Source organism: Garra rufa, chromosome 19 (assembly GCF_049309525.1).
Source record: "Garra rufa chromosome 19, GarRuf1.0, whole genome shotgun sequence".
Taxonomy (NCBI): domain Eukaryota; kingdom Metazoa; phylum Chordata; class Actinopteri; order Cypriniformes; family Cyprinidae; genus Garra; species Garra rufa.
In genome coordinates this window covers 23294949-23310939 of record NC_133379.1, presented here as the reverse complement: position 1 = coordinate 23310939, position 15991 = coordinate 23294949, and the positions used below count along the sequence as shown (strand labels likewise).

The 15991-nt window shown below is 37.1% G+C and overlaps 1 protein-coding gene across 2 annotated transcripts in view; it reads right to left on the bottom strand.

The window, feature by feature from the left end:
- Nucleotides 1–9679: 9679 nt before the first annotated feature.
- The window catches only part of zbtb16a (zinc finger and BTB domain containing 16a), a 138671-nt gene continuing 132359 nt past the window's right edge, over nt 9680–15991 (bottom strand). For both annotated transcript variants that reach the window (XM_073824357.1, XM_073824358.1), the window contains exon 7: nt 9680–13716. In XM_073824357.1, the coding sequence (XP_073680458.1) occupies nt 13487–13716 (230 nt within the window). In that variant the 3' untranslated portion in view covers nt 9680–13486. The remainder of the gene's footprint in view (nt 13717–15991) is intronic.

The window sequence follows — 15991 nt, the reverse complement described above, 5'->3', positions numbered from 1 at the left end:
TGTGGGTCACAGAGGGAAGGCGCCAATTCTGCCTCACTGCTTAATGTAAATGCAGTGTTTGACGTAGTTTAAGTGCTGGTAATGTGATTGTTATCTCACAAGAGAATAACTTGAGCACCATAGAGGAGAAATGTGCTTTCAAATCAAGAGTTATTACTCGTAGACTGCTGTTCTCGCCAGATGAAAGCTCTTCAAACTGCCGTCTCTGAAAAGCATACGACATACGTGTATGATTGTTATAATATTGCAGTCTTCTCATATTCAGTACAACAGTGTGACTTTGAGTATGATATTCCCTTTTTACAACATATAAAGAAGTTAAAAATGAATTATTCACATTTTAGAATTATTTTACACTATATTGCATTTCTAATGAACAGGTTTGACTAATTTAGTAATTTCCATGAGTACAAATCTTAATGTTTAAGCATATAATGATATTCTAGGGGACAATGCCTTTTTTGTGTATAAGGGAAGGTTATAAAAAAAGAAATGATTGATTCAGTTAGTGTGAAAGAACTTCACTGGTTTGCAGAAAGCATAGTCTTAATATTAGCTAAACACCTCCGGTGTGACTTTAAATGCAGACCTTGAGCCAAAAACTCATCACCAAACACCAATGACTTGTACATGCACTACATGGACAAAAGTAATGGGACACCCCTTTCTTTAGAACAGAAAAGGCACTTCCAAAACTGTGGCCACAAAGATGGAAACAATTAACGCATTTATAAACTGTATTTCCATCTCTGTTGCAACCGTATCGGAAGTGTCAAAAATGATTGTACCCATAGTTACAAGTCATTGGTGTTTGGTGATGAGTTTTTGGCTCAAAGTCTGCGTTTAAAGTCACTCCAGAGATGTTCAGCTGGAATAAGGACTTATGCAGACCAGTCAAGTTCTTCCACACTGACTGAACCAATCATTTCTTTTTGAACCTTGCCTTATACACAGAGGCATTGTCATGTTAGAATAGAAAAGGGTCCTGTCAAAGCTGTTGCTTTTAAATTAGAAGAACACAATAACCTAGAATATCATTATATTCTTAAACATTAGGATTTCTAGCCATGGAAATGACTACAGTAGTCAAACCTGTTGATTAAAATGGGATGTCCCAATACTTTTGGCAATATAGTGTACATTATGGGAGGTTATTTCTTCTCTGACGATGGAAATTGTTTCAGACAAACAAAGCTTTAAAACATATGAAATACATAGATCAGTGTGAAACAGCATATCAAAATCTTCATTATTCCAATGTTAAGAAAAAAAAATCTTCCTGGATTTGATTAATCACACTGACAAAACTACCGTTCAAAAGTCAGTAGGTTAATTTTTTAAATTAGTACTTTTATTCAGCAAGGAGGTATTAAATTAATCAAAAGTGACAGTAAAAGCATTTATAATGTAACAAAAGATTCCTGTTTCAAATAAAACCTGTTCTTTCTATTCAAAGAAATAAAATTATCATGGTTCTGAAGGATCATGTGACACTGAAGACTGAAATAATGACTAAAAATTCATCTTTGCCATCACAGCACTAGTTATGTTTTAAAATAAATTGAAAACATTTTAAATTGTATATATTTCACAGTATTACTGTTTTTAATGGAGTCGTTCACTTTCACTTTCAGAACAAAAAATTACAGATAATGTACTCACTTTTTTGTTACCCAAGATTTTCATGTCTTTCTTTCTTCAGTCGTATGGAAATTGTTTTTTGAGGACTTCTATGGTGTCCACGAGTTTGAACTTCCAAAATGCAGTTTAAACACGGCTTCAAAAGGCTCTAAATGATTCCAGTTGACGAAGAATCATCTTATCTAGTAAAAGGATTGGTTATTTCTAATAAATTGACAATTTATATACTTTTTAACCTCAAACGCTGGTCTTGTTTAGCTCTGTGTGAACTCTATATATTCCGGTTCAATCAGTTAGGGTATGTCGAAAAACTCCTATCTCATTTTCTCCTCCAACTTCAAAATTGAGGTACATCGCTGCAGAAGTACAGACCTAGGGTTTACAAAGTGAACATGCAAAGAAGGTCAAATGTCCTTTACAAAAAATAAATAAATAAATGGTAAAACAACGACGTAGGACAATTTTGGAGGGAAAGTTGGAGGAGTATTTCGACATACCCTAACTGTCATGAACTGAAATACACAGAGTTAACGCAGAGATAGACAAGACAAGCATTTGTGGTTAAAAAGTATTTAATTTTTTTTTTTTTAATTTTGGAAGTTCAAACTCGGACTATGGAGAGAAATCCTGAAATATTTTCCTTAAAAAAACAATTTGTTTACGACTGAAGACAGACATGAACCTCTTGGATGACAAGGGGCTGAGTACATTTTCTGTACTTCTTCAATGTTTTGTTACCAAATAAATAGTGAGCAAAAGAGTTTCAAAATCAGTCAAACAAAACACATATTGAAACTTTTGAACGGTAGTGTATTCTAGACCATGTTTACTTCAACTTCAACACTATTCGTGTATGTTGGAACCAAATAATTGTAGTTTTATATCATCATGAAAACAACGATCCTTTAAGTTCCAATTAATCTCCTCTTCTGATAAAATCTGTAGTTCTGCGAAAAAACCATTCAGTTTTGTTGTTGAAATGAAAACATCTTGTAAGTGTCTGTATTTATATGTCTTGAGAAGATGTTGAATTGTGTCTATATTGTGTTCCCGCTTTTCCAGCCCAAGGGAGGCTGAGAATTAGTCGTTGACTGTGACACTAAATGTACTAATTGTAAAGATTTTTACCTCACTGGGAATGCACTCAGCAGGCCTGGGGTGATTGGATAAATGCCATCGACACCCTACATAATTAAAGAAAAAAAAATCAGTTAGACAGTAAATGGGAGCATTGATCCCAATACAATCAATGCGGCTACATCTCGCTTGCCAGCACACCACAGTCCTGAATTAGAGATATCAAACCTGTTTTATAAGAAACAACAGTTTCACGTGTGGCAAATGCTACTCTTTATGTAAATAAAATAAATCATAAAAAAATCTGTATTATCATAATTACCTATCAACACCACCACAACCATAGACCTAGATGTTTGCACTCAACTTTGACCAGCAGAGGGCTTCTAAGGCCATGTAATGTATTTAAGGCATGGCTGATGTTAGGGACATCATTACATGCTTCTGAGTTTTACTAGTATCTGTAATATTAAATACAGTTTGCATTTGGAGCACACAATAGGATTCCAGTGCCAGAGGAATTTCATTATCAACCAAGAACGGAATGTTGGCAGGCTGAAGTTGGCTGTGTAATTCCTGAAAGCCATACGCAGTCATAACAAATGGCTTCAAGTGGCATTTGTATGCTGTTACTTGTTTTGCAAATTTATCTGCTGGAGGTCGTCCACCGGCTGTGGCTGGGCCCGGTTCGCTCCGCTCGCGCCCGCAGGCGCAGCTTAGCTGGGAACACAATCGAAAAGGATTTGAGAAGACCACGGCCACCATTCAGTCCTTCGCTGTCTAAACTTCCCTTGTCCATTAGATCATATCTGGGTCAAAGAGCAACCAAAGATAGGACCTCCTGCTCAGCCGACAAAAGCTATTCACGCAGAGGAGGTCACATGACCTTAGCCGAAAACCGGCTGTCTTGGGTGCCAACAGCATCAGCGTCGCTCTAATGATTCTTAACTTCCTAAGGCCTTGCAAAGCAAATATACAATCTGAACCCTGCTGTCTTTCTCAGACGATCATTAAAAAAATCTGTTTCATCTTAAGAGATAGAACTAATTAAAAGACTCATCAGCACAGCACACTGAGGTAGCATTGTGTGCTTTATATGAGGGTGAAAAGGGATAACAACGTTTCATTAGCCACTGTAAAGATGCGGTCACATTTACCTTTAGTCTGCATATTTCACACAACTGCAAAATGCTTCTATTTACATTTCACAGCAGGTTCAAGTTTTGTTAAGCATTTGCTGTGAAATTTATTTTGTGAGCTGTGCTTTATATATCAATACACTTATAGACAATATAGACTTTATGTAGCCCGCCCCTTTTAAGCACTGCACTATTTGTCTCATGTCTTCCGGTTTGTATTTCTACAGAATAAAGGGTTGTATTAATATAACTGTTATATTTTTACTATACAGTATGTTACAAAAGTAAGTACACCCCTCACATTTCAGCAACCATTTTAGTATATCTTGTCAAGGGACAATACTATAGAAATGAAACTTGGATATTTTAGAGTAGTCAATGTGCAGCTTATATAGCAGTATAGACTTATTGTCCTCTGAAAATAACTGAACATACAGCCATTATTGTCAAAATAGCTGGCAACAAAAGTGAGTACACTCTAAGTGATAACAGCAGTATGTTGTTTAACCATGCAATGCCACATGTCCTATTCATCATGTTTATGTTTTTGTCTGCTTAACAGGACCATACAAACTTGTGCATCTTGCATAAATATCTTTTAAGATACTATTTTGTATCTTTAAGTACAATTCTCTCATACTGACCACTGGATGTTCAATATGGCACCTCATGGCAAAGAAAGGATTTGAGAATTATAATTGTTGCTCTCCACAAAGATGGCCAAGGATATTAGAGGTTCAGTAACACCCTGAAACCAAGTTACACTACAGTGGTCAGGGTCATACAAAGGTTCTCTTTAAGATGGGTTCCATTTGGAACAGCCCTTGCAAAGGTCGCTCAACAAAGTTGAGCACTCGTTCTGTGCGTCAGGTGCAGAACCTGGCTTCAAAAAACAGATGCATGAGTGCTGCCAGGATTGCTTTAAAGGCTGCAGAAGTAGACGGTCAGCTTGTCAGTGCTCAGACCATACACAGCACACTGCAACAAGTCGGTTTACATAGACGTCGTCCCAGAAGAAAGCCCACAAACAGTTTGCTGAAGACAACCTGTCCAAGAGCATGAATTACTGGAATCATGTCCTGTGGTCTGATGAAACTATGAGATAAACTTGTTTGGCTCAGATGGTGTCCAGCATGTGTGGCGATGCCCTGGTGAGGAGTGCCAAGAAAATGGTGTCTTGCCTACAGTCAAGCATGGTGGTGGTAGCATCATGGTCTGGGGCTGCATGAGTGCTGCTGGTACTGGGGAGCTGCAGTTCATTGAAGGAAACATGGATTTCATTATGTACTGTACATTCTGATACAGAACATGATGCCTTCCCTCCAGAAACTAGGCCGAGCGGCAGTTTTCCAAAATGATAACAATCCCAAACACACCACCAAAATGACAACTGCCTTGCTGAGAAAGCTGAAGGTAATGGGGTGGCCAAGTATGTCTCCAGACCTGAACCCTATCAAGCACGTGGGGCATCCTCAAGCGTAAGGTGGATAAGCATTATGTGTCTAATATCCAGCAGCACTGTGAGAAGTGGAAGAGGATCCCAGCAACAAACTGTGCAGCTCTGGTCAATTCCATGCCTAGGATGATTAAGGCAGTGCTAGATAACAATGGTGCTAAGTAGGGATGCACGATATGTATCGGTCGATAACTTGCGCGTTTTGTCAGTAAAGCCGGTTCTGTAATCAGTGGTAAATGCCATCAGGTGCGTGATTTCACGTTGAGCCGTATATACTACACACAGCCGTTGTTTACAGACGAGCTGCGCACATTCACACTGATAATGAACATTGCTATGCGCAGCTCGTCGGTAAACAGCGGCTGTGTGTAGTATATACGGCTCAACGTGAAATCACGCACCTGATGGCATTTACCGCTGATTACAGAACCGGCTTTACTGACAAAACGCGCAAGCTTTATCGACCGATTGGTATCGGTGCATCCCTAGTGCTAAGACAATATATTGACACTTTGGACAAGTTCACTTAGGGTCTACTCACTTTTGTTGCCACCTATTTTGACAATAATGGCTGTATGTTGAGTAATTTTCAGAGAACAATATATCTATACTGCTATACAAGCTGCACATTGACCATTCTAAAATATATCCAAGTTTCATTTCTATAGTATTGTCCCTTGAGAAGATATACTAAAATGGTTGCTGAAATGTGAGGGGTTTTTGTGTGTGTGTGTTTTTTTAATTCCATCAGACAACTGTTGAATATGAATACACAGGCAAAAAATGTGGTGCTCTCACAAGATGGCAGCAGTTAGTCTGAGCTTTCGCTGTGCGTCTAGCCTAACACTGGCAGATGTTTACAATAATTCAACAGGATCATAACTCAAACACACACACAGAGTGTTAGACAGATACAATACCAGAGGGAGCATTAGCATAGCAGCGAATTGCCATTATTTGCTCAGATGGTTCCTGGTATTAACACAGAGCTCTATGTAATGAACACAGGCAGACTCTCTAAAGCACTGAGGTTTGTATTCTCAGCTTGTCTCCCCCCAGAATAAAAGAGAAGCAGAGACTGCTTTTGTTTCAGTCTATTTCCCTCCGAATAGTAATGAGAGCAGGCAGCGAAGGCACAGAACCTGTTCTCTTAATGATACACTACCTGTGTGACTCCACTTTGCTATCTTAAGGATTTATTGGATAATGTATTCGCATCAAGTTCAGCCTAGCTGTCTTGTTTTGTCCCCCTACTCTCTTAACTTAAACTGTAATATTAAACTTGCTAAGATATTTATCTCAGCTGCAGGTGGTGTTACCCGCACTATATTCTCAAAACACATTTGCCATTCACTTTTATTTATTTAGTTGATTATCCTACTCACATTATATGTGTATTGTTTTTTTTTAAATACAGATTATTTAAAATTAGACTAATCAGTAATGTTTAATCAAACGGTCCCACCTTGTTTTACATTCTCTATGAAACCTTTGCAGGGAGTTTGATTGACAGGCGATCTGACCAATCATAACGCCGAATCTGCCATTTTGTCTGACATAGTAACCGGACAAGAGAGTAGATTAACGTCGATGGATTTGAATTTAACAATGGTGTGTATTGATGCCTTTCCGCGGTTGAAAGATGATATATGATGTTTATTCATGTTTATTTTTTTCTTTAACTAGTAAAGAGGAAGAGATGATCAGTTTACGTGCCGCGCTTTAACTGAGAAGCTACAGCGATCTGTCACGACACAATTAAAAGCCACAAAACGGTATTTATTTTTTGAATTTCTTACAAAATTTGAAAGCTGAGACTTTGTTTTATACCAAATGTAAGCTGCTTGGTCTTGTGTCTCTTTGCTCCGCGATGTAAGGTAGTTTTCACTGTTTGAATATGATATGTGAATTGAGAGCACCATAACTTGTTGTAACGAAAGGGGCGGGTCTTTACAATTAGGTGACCTTAATGTCTCTGTTTTCCAGGGACAGTCCCGGTTTTTGGTGTCCTGTCCCCGACTAGAGCTGTCCCCGGAAATGTCCCCGTTTTACAGTACGTTCAAAACAACCCGCAGTCGCAAACTATGCGACAGAATCACTGAAATATCACAGCCACGCAGAAGTGCATTTCACTCCCAACGAAATGGACAGGTTTTTAATCTAATTTATAAATATGAAACCTTTTTAACATTATTAAAACTTCATACTGAGTGGCTGATACCATCTTTGTCATGGAAAACACTTGGTGGTTCGTATTGAGTTCGCAGTTTTAAGGTAACGTTAGACTATATTGCTTAAATTTATTTTGAAGATCTGAGGTAAATTATCTATTGTTGCTTTCAGTATGGCTATAAATGTCCCACAATATGATATTAAAACTCATATTAAATACGTTTAACAGTGAATAAAGCACATAATCAGAGATATAACTTTATGTTATTGTTCCAACATAACAGAAATGGAAACCGTTTTAAAAAAAGAGAAATTTTGCATGTGCTGTGGCGGCTAGTTAGGACAAAAACTTCGACTAACATTGGAAAAGATACCTTTTTTCACCTTTTGTTACACACGCACAATTACATTTGCAGAAAGCACATACTTTGTGGTCAAAATGATCCTAAAATGCTAAATAATTGTACTCACAGTTGTGAAAATGTTAAAAACAGTTTGAAAATGACATTTGTTTTATGTTCTCATATTTATAGTTTTATTATTATTATTGTGTTTTTCTAAAGCCATAATTCTATTATAATACTACTATTTTTATATGTTTGCTGTTTGAAAAAACGATGGTAAGTTTGATCCTCAAGCATCACTGTAATTATCAATCATGATATTAATATATGGAATCCACAACATTTAAAAAACAAAAACATTTTGTCCCTGTTTTCTAATTTGTAGATAATCACAAGTGAGATTTCAGTGATATTTTGACCACTGAACTAGGAAATGTCCACAGTTTTCATTTCATAATTCTGGTCACCTTACTTTACAAAGAATCAATTAAGCATCATAGAAAAACAGCAAATCACTTCTGTAATAGACTAATTTCATGTTTGCAAACAGTGATGACTTTTTTTCTTTTCTTTTTTTTTTTTTTGCGGGCAGAGCCTACCTGGTGGCAGAAACTTACAGTTTTCAATTAGCAGTCTTTGGAAGCCATGGAATTAACAAATAAAAAATTACATTTAAGTTTAGATTTAAAAATTATGCTTTTATTGTCACAATTCCAAGATTATATCTCACAGTTTAGATAAGAAAAATCAACTCTTTATTCTCTCAGAATCATAAATTTATCGTCCACACTAATGGCTTTTTTCCTCTCAGAATTGACAAACTCACTATTGTTGAGTTAAATTGACTTATAAAGTCCGAACTAGGAGATATAAACTTGCACTTGCAATTGTGAAGATAAAATAAGTAAATGTTATGTAAAATGTTATAGGTATAAATAGCATTTCATGCTGTAACTGTAGAGATAATACAATATGTCCTTTATGAACAGCATTAATAAATATTATGTAGACCTATTGTTTAAATCTAATTTATGCTTTAAAAATAAAAAGTAATCACAGCAGGTTTTATCCATTAGCCTGTCCGTTTAAACATATGCGTTTAGCTTCAAATGGCGTCTTTGATGACAGAATTCTATAAAAATGATTTGCATTCTGATTCTGACATCCAAATGCACAACAATACATTTTTTCTCTTATTCAATAGTTTTTACCCTTTTTACTCCATGTGTTACCATTTTTGTTAACTGTGCACGCAACTTCAAGTGACACAACTGTGATGTCTACTCCAAATTGGATGCTAAACTGAGATTTACATTCTAAGATAAATTTAACATACATTTTTTGTAGTTGATTTAAAGTAAAAACTTAATTCATCATTTACTCCCTACCAATGTCCAAACTTCTCTCTTCTGTGCACCAGAAGATTGCAAATTTCACAGAGATCTATCATAACACACTCTGTTTCTACTTTTGAGAACAAGCTCAATTTTTTTTTAGTAGCGGTCACCATTTACTCTTCATTTTATCGAAAAGAGCAGCTTGAACATAATATCTGTTATAAATATTTCGTTAAAATGTTTGATTTACAAAGGATCATTAACTCCTGTGAGTCGAACACATGAAAAAGCCAGACAAACTTAAGTCCATTTTTTATTTTTTTTTCTAACTGCAGATTTAAGGAATACAACTGAACATTGTTATTTTGAGACTCATAAATAAAAAAAAAAAATACAAAAAAAAAACACTACAAAAACAATCTACTGTTAGTAGGATGTAAAAAATATCTTTCACTATTAAAGGCACAAAATTTACTTAGTGACAACACTGAGAAGAAAACCTGCAGCATTCGATCTCTTTAAATTCTTTATTTTTTCACACTCCATCAGAGAACACTGAAATGTTACAAAGAGATGTGTCTGATCCTACACCGAAAGAAAGACTACATCAGGAAACTGATGCCAATATCTGTAGCACGACATCCAGAAAGTAGTGCTACAAAAAATAGCATGTTGCTGGAAAAGACAAAGGACCGTTGCAAAGCTCTAATGCAAATTAAAAATTTGTACAATTGACAACAAACTGAAAGAAAACAACAACAAAAAAAATTGGGCACCTTCTAAGATTAGGCTAAGATTAGGTGCTGAGGTAGACGTAACTATAACAATTCAAATAATAATAATAATAGAACAAACAAAGAAAATAAAACCCCCAGAAACAAAACACTATATTCTTAAAGAGCAACAGGACTGGCACTTGTGCTGTCACAAGGGAGGAAAATAATACAGACAAGCGGATACAGTAGAGAGAGGGGGAAGAGAGAAACTGCTTCGTTACATAAAAAGCTTTGTTATGCTTGGTCCGACAGGGCAATTGGTCCTCAGTGCTAATATAAAAAAAAAGACAACGTCTTGGTGCTTTGTTACTCAAACTGTTTAGTTTTGACCTCAATGGCACATGCATGGCAACACAGCATGAAATGGCTACTCTTTCTAGAACACCACACTGGAACACAGTGAGCCAACTCCAGGGATGCAATGATGACGCGTGGCTTTAACATAAGTACTTTAAACAACAACTGAACACGTCTAGTAGGGGCAGTACGCATGCTTCAACAACCCGTCGAATGTTTAAAGGGACGTCGTCGAAAGTTTTAATCAGCAAACCTGTTGCTGAAACAAACAAACAAAAAAAAAGAACGCAAGTTTGATTCTCAAACATTAATTTTTCCCCTCAAAGTGAAAAACAAACATATTCCGATCTAAGGAATGTTTGGCTCGTCTTTTCCAAAACAGTGTATAACACACTACAATACTGATCGGTCGCCAGTGGAACCGCTGAAAGTAGATCAAATGATCTTTATTAATACGGCAACAACACAAATCTGTGATCTGAGATCATCATGGCACCCCTGGAGCCCTGAAGACACCAATAATTTCTTGAAAATACAGAAACTAAGCAGATATATGTGGACAATTTGTTGAACAATTTCATTTAGGCACAAAGATATTACAGAAACATCAGAAGAACATTGAGGGAAGAACTATATCAATGCCAATATTTTTTAAATCACGAAAAGTGGCATAGAATATGACTTTCAAATTAGTGCATCTCACACACACTCGCGTTCAGTCAACACAAACACACACTCTATGTGAAAACACTCAAAGCAAAGTACAAAATCAAAAAGTTACACTAACATGTGACTTAATATCTCGTATGGTTGCCACATATTGCAAAACTCTGTTTTACCCATTTAACATCAGTCGACATTATCCATTTACAGAACAAAATATATATTTCTGCCTTATTTTTTTTTTTTCATGGAGCTACGTTTTTAAATTCTCACAGGGGGCAGTATGCCCAAACTCACAGTGTTTTCCAGAAAACAACGGCAAGACGTACGACAATTACGTTTCCTTTGACGCGTCTTCCCATCCCTTCTTTTTTTTTTGTCACTTCAAGTAAAAAACAAAACGTTGGCAACATTGATTGTTTTGTTTGAGATATTGTGTGCAATGGAATTGATCATTGGCATCACATCGTGTTTTTTTTTCCATGTTTTATTTTTTCACAAGGAGAATGTGGCTGATTTAGTCCTTCACCTGCAATGTATTGACATCCAGAAAGCAACATTTATCACTATAGGATCACGCACTGTCCAACATTACCGAAGAGGAGCAAGGCAAACGATTCAAACGAGAGAATAATGATATAAAAAAAGAACTACAAAGTTTTGCCCCGCTGCAACCTCAACAAATGGAAAAAAGGGACTGACACTTAATACAAAAATATCACAATTTTATATATCAAATGGCCTCTGTTGGCTCTTGCTCAGGACTACACTCATACAAAGAAACATGTCAACTGACAGGACTTTAGTTTTTTTTTGTGTTTCATTTTCTTCCTTTCGTCTTTGATTACCACTTGCAGTCCCAATTGTCCAACGCACAATGCACTGCTGCATATGACCTGTTCTTGGTGGCTCACCCTCTGTGAACCTCTTTTTTCACATTACAAAACTACAATTCTATTCACATATTTTCAAGTTTAACGTTTTGTTTTTTTTTCTTTTCAGACTTTAAAGAACTACACTTCACTTGTTCCATACGCACCTCCCAGATCAACTCCGACCCCGGACTTAAGGCTTCAGAAATCTCTTTTCTGCTCTTAAGGTAACATTTACAGGGGCGGGGGGGACTGATAGGGAAAGTTCTGATTATTTTTCTTAACCCACTTTTCCTATAACCCTACATATTCGTCGCTTCCGACATACAACACTTGAAAGCGTGAGATGAAGTCGCAATAATGCAAAACACAACAAAATGTGCTTTCGCAAACAAAACGAAACTCAGAGGTAGCTTACAAAAACGACCAAACCCACAAGCTCTTCAACAAGCAGGGTTAGTAAAACAAAACAAACGAAACAAAAAAAAAATCATAATACCAAGTTTGGTAAGATTAATGCGAAGAAAAAACAAAAAAACATTGAACGAAAGACAAATAATCTCTCTTCACCGTGGCACTTAATTTCTTAAGTACTTAAAAGCACACGCCGCTTCAAATCTCCCCTGCTCGCAAGACAAACGCAAAGCAAACAATCAAATATACAAAGAAACACTAGCACATGAGGTCACAAAAAAAAAAACGAGGTAATTCAAGTACGATGTGCTGAAGTAAATCAAGGTACGATAGGAAACACAGACAAAGCAAAAGGATCCAAACCAAAAGAGTTGATCTGCTCTGTTCATTCATCCCAGCGTTCCCGGCCACCTACGAACACGCGGATATGTGCGGACGAGCCCTGTACGTCACAGTGCCGCTCAGTCTGCAAGCCACTGACAAAAGCAGCTTTAGTCATCATTTTGGTCTCTATAACAACAGCATAAACAGTTGATTAGATGTCTAGTGTGTAATGGATGTTCTGTATGTATTGCCAAGTAACGCTTAAGCGATTTTCAGACTTGATAAGTGAAGGAGGAGATAACGTGAACAGCTTTATTCTGCTTAAAATAAACGCGAAATGTGGCGCTTGAGAAATCAGCATCAAACAAAGACTGTCGTCGTGAAGTTAGCTTGTAATACGCGCTACGAAGCTATGCTGAGAGGAAAAAAAAAAAAGAAGTGAAATGACATTGATGAGCAGAGTACTGAGAGCTTAGCTGATTTGTACGCTGGTTAAACCAATAAGCCCTTAATGAATGTGAATCATATGGGAGGGATCTACACACTGACTGTCAGCCGGGCGTCGTGAACATGTTTTGCAGGAAGCTTACGTCCCAGTTTGCAGTAATGACCCTGATGAACATGACGGTTCGTATTTGCTGTGGAGTACCCGACTGGCACGGATCTAAGTCAGAGATAAACACTGTACTATATTTGTACCAGAAGAGGGCGTCCTTATGAAGAGGACGAATCAGGTGTTGTTTTAAACGTTTGGGACGTAAGCTGACATGTATAGTGGACTTCCCATATGATCCGTGCTGTGAACGGATATACGGTATTTTTTTTTTTGTTTGTTTTGCGATACTGATGGGGTAAGATTTCTGCCTTTTTAGTTCCTGTCCATTCCCATTTGACAAATCCGTCCATTTCCTGACTGTGTTTCCAGGCGCTTTAACCCCTCCCCGCTTCCCCTCCCTCCCCGCCGTCTCCCTCCTTCAGACGTAGCAGAGGTACAGGTAAGTCTTCTCTATCCTCCAGTCCGGGGGGATGTCTTCGGGCTTGTGGCCCTTCATGTGCTTCTGCATGGCGGAGAGGCTGGGGCAGTATTCCAGGCAGATGGTGCACTGGTACGGTGAGGCTCCGTTGTGGGTGCGCAGGTGTTTGATCATGGCCGAGTAGTCCCTGGAGCGCTGGTGGCAGAGCTTGCACTCAAACGGCTTCTCACCTGCGTGGAGAACAGAAAATGTCAAGATTTTGCAAAGACATGTCAAGAGATTTTGTACTCGGAATGGTGCCGCTCGTATTTGCGAACAGACAGGAATACTCATCTGTATGGAAAGTAGGAATATGATTAAACCAAAAGTAATGCTACAGAACAAAATGGTTAAAGGTTCACCCAAATATGACAATTTTTGTGTTAAAATATGAAAAATTATCCTATATCCAATATAAGCTCATATATACACTACTAGTCAAAAGTTTTTGAACAGTAAGATTTTTAATGTTCACCAAGCATTTATTTAATCCCAAATACAGCAAAAGCAGTAATATTGTGAAATATTTTACTGTTTCAAATTACTGCTTTGTTTTTTAATGCGTTTAAAAAAAAAAAGAATTTAACCAGTCTTCAGTGTCACATGATACTTCAGAAATTATTGTAATATGCTAATTTGCTGTTCAAGAAACATTTTTATTTTTTATAAAAAATGTTTTTATCAACATTTAAAACGGTTGAGTACATTTTTTCAGAATTCTTTGATGAATAGAAAGATTCAAAATGATAAGAAATTATAGAAATTAATACTTTTATTTAGCAAGGATGCTTTAAATTGATCAAAAGTGATGATAAAGACATTTATAATGTTACAAAAGATTTCTATTTCAGATAAATGCTGTTCTTCTGAACTTTCATCAAAGAAACCTGAAAGAATTCAACTTAGCTGTTTTCAACATAATACTAATAATGTTTTTTGAGCAGCAAATCAGAATATTGGAATGATTTCTGAAGGAGTAATGATGCTAAAAATTACATTTTAAAATAAATTCAAATAGAAAACAGTTATTTTAAACAGTTAAAATATTTTAATATTTTGCTGTACTTCGGATCAAATAAACCAGAAAAGACTTCCTTAAAAACATCAAAAATCTTACTGTTCAAAAACTTTTGACTGGTCATTTATTTAAAGAAATAAATTAAATGATTAAATGACAAATTAAATTAAATTAAATTAAATTAAATTAAATTAAATTAAATTAAATTAAATGACAATACAATATTTAAAGTTTTTTACAGATTCCTAAAATATGTTTTCTCTTATGACAGGTAGTCTAAAAAATTTGTTAAGCATGTATATATACACATATATAAACATGCATTTGTCTTTTGATTTTAGCCTAGGAAAAAAATGCTAAAGAATTATTTGCCAAATACTGATAAATTTGTCTACAGAGCTACTTTTTCTCTAATGTCTCATAACAGACAAGTGTACAACAACTTTGCAGCATAGTGTAACTGAAAAACAATCATGTGGAACAGCAGTGAATGTTACATTTGACAAGCTAGCTACACAGTTAAATAACAAATTTGTTTCTTAGTTCAGAATGTTGTTAGAAACCTCTTAAAGAGACAGTAACACAAAGCACAGCACATTTGTTCCGACAGCGAAAATAAGTCATCTAAATGTTGACCTTTAAAAATGTCACTAGGGAAAGCATTGATAAGTTGAGGATTGAAGAACGCTCGTGTCGGGTGAAGGCATCCTGGGAATGCAAAGCCTCTGGGTTGTTTGCTCAGGTCTCGTGTTTGTTTAACGGAGGGATTGAGGAACCTTGACCTCGGCGGTTCGAGCAATGTCACGTCCGTCTGCGTTTGCGTATGCAAAGGCCTTAATGAGACGGTCATTAAACCGTCGAGACTCCGGTGATACATGCACGTGTGGTCAGTGTACTTTAACTGCACTGTAAACAGGGCAGCCTCAGATAACCAGGCAATAATGAATTGCAAATGGAGCCGAGGTATTGATTGGCCATCGACAGGAGCGGGGCTGCCAATGTCGATGCTTCATCAAGCGGCTCCCTTTTTGCATGCGGTGGCCTTTGACTGTGAGCTTGTCGTTGTTCTTGTTATCTCGGGAGCTCTGCGCTTGCCGCCGAGGCTTTACTCCATCCCCACCCCACCCAAAGAAGCCAATTATTTGACAGGCTTTCTTGATAGTTTGGCTTAACGGCATCGCTTTTTGAGTGGCAGGGAGGAGGGGAAGGTCTGGTGTCCGTCGTGTGCGTCCGAGAGACCTGGTCTCTACAGTACCGCACTAATCCCCTTGTCAAAGAGCGAGCTGACAGCACTGGAAATGGCCTGCCCTTTGGTGTGGGCTTTACAGAGTGCCAAGACATAGGAATCAATCAGATATCACCTTAACAAGAGGAAAGGGGCTCTTTACACAGGTCCGAAGCCAAACAGAGGCACGGCATGCGCTGGCATTGGCCTCAGCTGTGATCTA